The sequence below is a fragment of the Cydia strobilella genome, chromosome 18 (genome assembly GCF_947568885.1).
Source record: "Cydia strobilella chromosome 18, ilCydStro3.1, whole genome shotgun sequence".
NCBI lineage: Eukaryota > Metazoa > Arthropoda > Insecta > Lepidoptera > Tortricidae > Cydia > Cydia strobilella.
Window position 1 is genome coordinate 10,993,857 of NC_086058.1, and position 6,709 is coordinate 11,000,565.

Below are 6,709 nucleotides of genomic sequence, written 5' to 3' on the forward strand. Positions count from 1 at the left end.
GACACACGACATATAAAAATTAACTAGCGCCACCGGAGAGATTAGGAACTATTATTTAAAGCTTAACGCGGTCACTTTTACAACAATTCTGCCATAAGATGGCCATAAGAGATTGCGATCCTTTCTATACCATCCATAGTTGACACAATATGTTTACTGTCATTCATTGTCAACAAACTGTAAAATCATTTTTGTATTTTCGTACATGTTTTAAGTGTTGCGGATATTATTTTGCCCTCAAAAATAATATTTCATCATGCTGAACAACTTACTACAGGTTTGAGTGCAATTCGTGTTTATTATTATTTCGTCATCTTGAAATCTTGAGTCAAAATAGGGATCACATGTCACGTGGTCAAACTAACAAATTAACTTAACTTTTTCAAATTAATTTTTCAGTACTTTTTCAGAAAAAAATTAAAAATGCAGGAGTTTTATGCAACTCTCCAGCATGAGACGAATCTAATGACATATCATTTATTAAAATCGGACCATAACTGTAGATCTGATGGGATGAACAAAAATCGGCCTCGCGTAATGTATATATAGATAACAACACAAATAATACATTAAGTACATAATAAATCTAGGCAAGTAGGCAATCTAGATGCATCATTTTATTGCTATGAAACATTTCATTAGAAGAATACCATTTCTGATTAATCTTTGTAATTATTGTTATGTTTATTTGTAACATGTATTATTCTATGATTGTTGCAGATCACGCTGTTATTGGCTGTCACCTTAACCGTCTTAATGTCGGCAGTATCCGCCCAATTCGGTGGTGGTTTTGGGGGCTTCGGGGGCAGTCAGGGCGGATTCGGGGGCGGTCAGGGCGGATTCGGGGGCAGTCAGGGTGGATACGGGGGCAGTCAGGGCGGATTCGGGGGCGGTCAGGGTGGGTTTGGGGGCAGTCAGGGTGGATTCGGGGGCGGGCAGGCCGGTTTCGGGGGCGGTCAGAGAGGATTCGGGGGCAGTCAGGGTGGTTTTGGCGGTGGGCGGGGCGGTCAGGGCGGATTCGGTAGTGGCCAGGGAGGCCGCGGTTTCGGAGGTAGCCAAGGAGGCTTTGGTGGCAACCAAGGAGGTTTTGGTGGCAACCAGGGAGGTTTTGGTGGCAACCAAGGAGGTTTTGGTGGACAAGGTGGATTCGGATGACAAGGTGGCTTCGGAGGCTAATTGGTCGTATGAGACAACAAACTGACATGCTTATAGTAAAACGGACTTACAAAATAGTAAATTGTTATGACTTAAATAAATACATCATGTTAATCTTGTTAATTTTATTGAAACAAACCCAAAGTTACATTGTTAATATAAATATAACTTTAAGAGGAGAAAATTGTTGTTTTTATATTGAATTGTTACATGCTTTAACCGTGTTTCAACCAATGGCAAAATCCATGAAAAACAAATTCACACGGAAACTAAATTATACTTGCTAGGGCACCAGCCAAAACCGTCCAAGGTTAAAGTTGGTTCAATGATATAAAAATATAAAAAATACGAAAACATTTCTGAGGGCCTACCACGAACTGTTTCGTTTGTCTCTTTGCCTCTCTGTCTCTTGAATATGCAAGAGCGATAGAAAGGCACATAACGAAACTTCGATTTTCTTGGTAGAACCACTGATTTTCATTTAATTTCATCTGTAAATCGTTACCCTGCATACCATCGCAACATTGCGCGAGCTCGACTCGCACTTGGCCGGTTTTATTTATTTATCGCCACTCGTTGCGAATTTCCTACTTTTCGCACTTGTATCGGAATGTACTATTAATTATTATCCTAATTGAAACATTCTTACGCATTACCTTGGCTTTATTTTGTTTAAAATGCCATGCCCTTGGTGTTTAGTCATACTCGTCAAGTAAGTAAATGATGTATTATCATAATTGACGGTGACGTTATCAAATCCGATACTTTGTTTATGGTCAAGATTCAAAACTTTAGACAACTGGTTAAACTTAATAGATGCTCAAAGTTTGCATTCTTGACGTAACGAGTGACGTCAGTGGGAATCCCCTTTAGTATCACTATCAACCATTTCTAATAAGTGAAATTGGAAAAGGAGTTCCGCTTGTAATATTAGTTGTCGTTTATTATGCAACACGGCCCAGGCTATGATAGGTTATACAGTGTGTAAAAAAACTATGGGCCCTGTAGGAAAAGTGCCTTATACTTAAAGGAAACATAATTTTTTTTTATTCGCTTGTCTCGCCCGGGAATCGAACCGACTAAAAATTCCAAAAAATAAACACTCGCTATTTTATTCTACTAGTCGATACAGTTCATGATGACAACATTTCTTCAAGAAACATTAGGTCTTACACTCGTCTGTCGTAAAAAATATTCATAAAATCGAATATTTAGTACATGAAAGACAAGCGATATTTAAACATAATAATTAAAAATCATTATATGCAGTTTTGTTTCTTTTAAAAGTAAAAAAAATGTTTTCTTTAAGTAAAATGAGCTAACTTAAGGTTTTAAGGCACTTTCCCTCCAGGGCCCATTAATTTTTTTCACCTACAAAACTGCATATAGCGCTGCCATAGCTGAACGAAGAAATACAATCGTCACGCGATGCATAACAAGGGTGCGTAGACAAGATGCCAATTGTTAACGCTCGGTAGCGAACGAAACGCAACTGTCTTTATCGCACTAATAAGGAAGTGATAAAGAGAGATAACTTCGCTACGCTACGGAGCGTGACCGATTGGCATCTACGCACCCTGAGCATTCACCAGTCGCTTGACTGACGCTGTTAAGTTAAAGTCAAATCATTCAACATTATTAGATTAATCGGCATCGTAATATGTTATTATGTTCAAACTAATAGTAATTAAAGTTAACATTATTGAACGTTTGACAAAATCGGACTCGGCCCATCTCACCCTATAAAAAGTAGAGTTTATAATGTTTTTCACATAGCTCGGGCACTTTTGGCTTCACAATTGTCATCTCAATAAAATTTATAACCTAAAAACACAAAATTGAATTGAGATGGCAGCTGTCACCGTACCCAAGCTATGTGAAAAATACTATAGAGGTAGGTAAGCAACACTCCGATGTTTGGTGACATGCTACGATATTATTACAAGCTTAGAGGTTAATATTTCTATATTTTATGGCAAAGTTTGAATACCCATGGTATTTCTTACATTAGTCAATAATTATGTTATACATCATTGATAAAACTTGAACCATAAACTAAGCAAACTTACGAATTCCGTCAAATAAGACATAAAGATGGTATTCACAGTACATAGTATAGGCATAATGTGTTTTATAGAAACGCATAAATATATTTGCTAACATGGAGTTGTTTGGAATGCCCTGTAGGACGGAAATAATCGTATCATATTTAAACAAGGATTCTTGTTTGTTGGGATCATTGTGTACCTATTATTGAAGCAAGTGTGACTATTCGCAAGATGTTCAAGGTACGTTGGGTGTTATTCTAACATAAACAATGTCTACTCAAATACGACCACCAGTGCTAAAATCGAATTGTTGACTACATACAATATATGTACCTAATACAAAATAAATAAACAATAATTGATATAGGTACCTATTTTTCATTTAAAACTCACTTTTTGAACACATATTAAAACATATTTAAAACGCGCGTATTTATTTTGTTACTGTAGGTAGACCCGGTTTTAAATAGGTTTAAATATTTATTTTTCGTTTTCTTCAAATTTTTACAAACAAAGTACGTATATCATAAATACCTATAATAGTCTATGGTAAGCAAACTAGCAAACTGCCTTAGAAAGTTTAAGAAATTTCATAGAAAGGCCAGAATTGCGGAAAACATTTTAAAAATTTGATTTGAAACCATTAATCAATCTAGCTGGCTCCTTTACGTATGCATGCATGTATTATTTTACTTTATACGGCTGGACCGTCTGAATATAATTATCGTGGGCCATAACTTATACTAATTATACCATGGTCATTGACTTTCGTTAGCGTCTGTACCTATTTAATTTTCCATGACTGTTACAGATTACGTTCGTGCTAGCAGTAGTCGTGATGACGACGGTCACTGCCCAGTACGGTGGCCAAGGAGGCTTCGGGGGCCCGGGAGGAGGCTTCGGCGGCCAAGGAGGCTTCGGAGGCCCCGGAGGAGGCAGCTACGGCGGGGGATTCGGAGGCCCAGGTGGCGGATTTGGCGGCCAGGGAGGCTTCAACCAAGGAGGATTTGGACAAGGTGGATACGGCGGAGGACCGGGAGGTTTCGGTCAAGGAGGCTTCGGACAAGGAGGGTTCGGAGGACAGCCGGGAGGTTTTGGTCAAGGAGGCTTTGGGGGACTCGGGTTCGGAGGCCAAGGAGGTTTTTAATTTAGACGGTAACCTCTAAAAACCAAGGACTTGAAATAAAACATTGTGATAGTAACATATTATATTATTTAAAATTAAATTGTAAATAAAATTATAAGTGTTTTTATTACATCATATAATATTAAATGGGTGCCGGCGGAGAATATTGGCTAAGAGCTGATCTAGCGCTTGATAAGACTTCCGACATCACTTGTAAGAAAATATTTCCGAAATAGAGCGCAAGTCGAGATCCTTTTACCAGAGGGCTCGTTTTTTCAACGGGCGGAGGAGGTGGAGGCTTTGGGGCCTCAACCTCTATACTATTGCTATTAAGCACAGGCAATACGGCCTCTAAAGGAGGTGGTGGTGGAGGCCCTGCAGGAGGAGGCATTATGAGACCAGGTGGTGGAGATATACCAAGACCTTCTACCGCTTTAAGGTATGCATTTATTTCTTCTACTCTGCCTATGTCCGTAAGTAAATTGCCTTGAACTAGGCCTTTGGGGACTTCTGGTGGCACTGGCGGGGGAGGTCCAGGTATTGGCTCAGGGATCGGAGACGGCGGAGGTATGCTCACCACAGGCGGTGGTGGAGGAGGAGGAACAGGTGTTATTACTATTATTTCCGCTCCCTGTTCCGGCAATCTTGAAAGATAATCCTCACTTACAAGTATGGTTGACCCTGTGACTGGAGGTGGTACGCTTGGCGGAGGAGGACTTGAAATTCCCGGTGCTTCTGGTATAAACATTGGTGCTGGAGGCGGCGGAGGCGGCGGCAAAGGAGTCCCAATCCCAAATTCCTTTTCTAACGATACCTTTATTAGTGAGTCTGGATTGACGATATTTTCTTCTGGTTTTGGTATCACCTCCAAAGGACTCCTTTTTTCTATACCGTGTCCTATATGCAACCACTTATGTTTAATAAATTTGAAAGGCTTGATCGGCAGCACTGGATGTTTTATGGAGAACTCAAGATTCTTTTTAAAATGAATTTCTTTAAATGGTTTTGAATTAACAATTTGAAAAACGACGAATAAAATTAGGATCTGCAAAAGAAATAAAATAAATATAATTAATGTTCTGACTATTACTACATACTATTACACAGTAGGATTTATAAGCGGCCGCGAATTTTACCAGTTCAGTACAAATCTCGTGCGCTCTTTTGAATCTATTTATTCCTAACCGTATAGAGATTTCCAAATATTTAAAAAGTTCGTGAGCACATCCAGACATTGGAAAGCAGGTTCATCATTATCTTCCTCGCGATGTCCCGGCTTTTTGCCACGGCTCATGGGAGCCTGGGGTCCGCTTAGCAACTAATCCCGAGAATTGGCGAAGGTACTAGTTTTTACGAAAGCGACTGCCATCTGACCTTCCAACCCAGAGGGTAAACTAGACCTTATTGGGATTAGCCCGGTTTCCTCACGATGTTATCCTTCACCGAAAAGCGGCTAGTAAATATCAAATGATATTTCGTACATAAGTTCCAAAAAACTCATCGGCGCGAGCTGGGGTTCGAACCCGCGACCTCCGGATTGAAAGTCGCACGCTCTTACCGCTAGGCCACCGGCGCTTTTTACATTGGAAAGTAGGTTAAACAAAGGAATAAAATAAACGAGTGTGTGTGTGTGTGTCATTAAAATATTGAGTATTTTTAATGACACACACTAGTTAATTTTATTATTTTACTTTAACACATTCTAGTATCCGTTCTAGTATCAGTAGCGTCCTTTCTTTGTTCTTGAGTAAAAACTACTGACGAATGTGCCTATAAAAAAATCATTACTATGCCTGTTAATTTGAATGTGCACAATGTGGACTAACTTTTGAAATAAAAATTATGGGACAAAACTCTCTACATATTACTAAAATATATCAAAAATACCTTTAAAAGAAATACGAAGCTAGCTAACCTAGTCATCCTAGACGCCCACAAAACACTGGAAATGTATACCTAATTGACATTAATAATAGATATTAGAATATTACCTTAAAGCCAGCCATATTGCACAAGATATTGAGACATAATGAGAAAAAAAATACAAAGATCCCTTTAAATACGAATTGAGTCAAATGAACAATCGAAGGAAAAAATCTCAAACACGCCATGCTATTCAAGGGAAGACCCTAGGAGGTATCATGCAATTATTTTTATTGAAATTTAAACTATATTATCGGCAAGTAAGGTCTCTTTTTATTTAATAGTTTTCCTGTAATACGTGTTTGCTTAAGTTGTATCCTATGGAACTATGTCAATAATGAATACCAAGGAGAGAATATTGTCTCTGACACAGAAGGATCGCTATGAAATGAACGTTTAGGTACCTACAGTTTATCTAGAGAAAAGAGTTGTTATTGTTTGACCAAGTCTTTAATTA

The 6,709-nt window shown here is 38.7% G+C and overlaps 3 protein-coding genes across 3 annotated transcripts; 2 read left to right on the forward strand and 1 right to left on the reverse strand.

Moving 5' to 3' along the window:
• The first annotated feature begins 718 nt into the window (after positions 1–718).
• On the forward strand, positions 719–1,190 carry LOC134749622 (TATA-binding protein-associated factor 2N-like). Its single transcript, XM_063684638.1, has one exon. The coding sequence runs from the start codon at positions 757–759 to the stop codon at positions 1,153–1,155; it is 399 nt and encodes a 132-aa protein (XP_063540708.1). The 5' UTR covers positions 719–756; the 3' UTR covers positions 1,156–1,190.
• Positions 1,191–3,408: 2,218 nt separating this feature from the next.
• On the forward strand, positions 3,409–4,430 carry LOC134749502 (uncharacterized). The gene is made up of 2 exons (XM_063684443.1): positions 3,409–3,443; positions 4,015–4,430. The coding sequence occupies exons 1-2, from the start codon at positions 3,435–3,437 to the stop codon at positions 4,348–4,350; spliced, it is 345 nt and encodes a 114-aa protein (XP_063540513.1). The 5' UTR covers positions 3,409–3,434; the 3' UTR covers positions 4,351–4,430.
• A 41-nt stretch (positions 4,431–4,471) lies between these two features.
• LOC134749319 (uncharacterized) lies at positions 4,472–6,339 on the reverse strand. Its single transcript, XM_063684220.1, has 2 exons — positions 6,321–6,339; positions 4,472–5,374 (listed from the first exon to the last, which is right to left on the reverse strand). The coding sequence occupies exons 1-2, from the start codon at positions 6,333–6,335 to the stop codon at positions 4,472–4,474; spliced, it is 918 nt and encodes a 305-aa protein (XP_063540290.1). The 5' UTR covers positions 6,336–6,339.
• Positions 6,340–6,709: the final 370 nt, after the last annotated feature.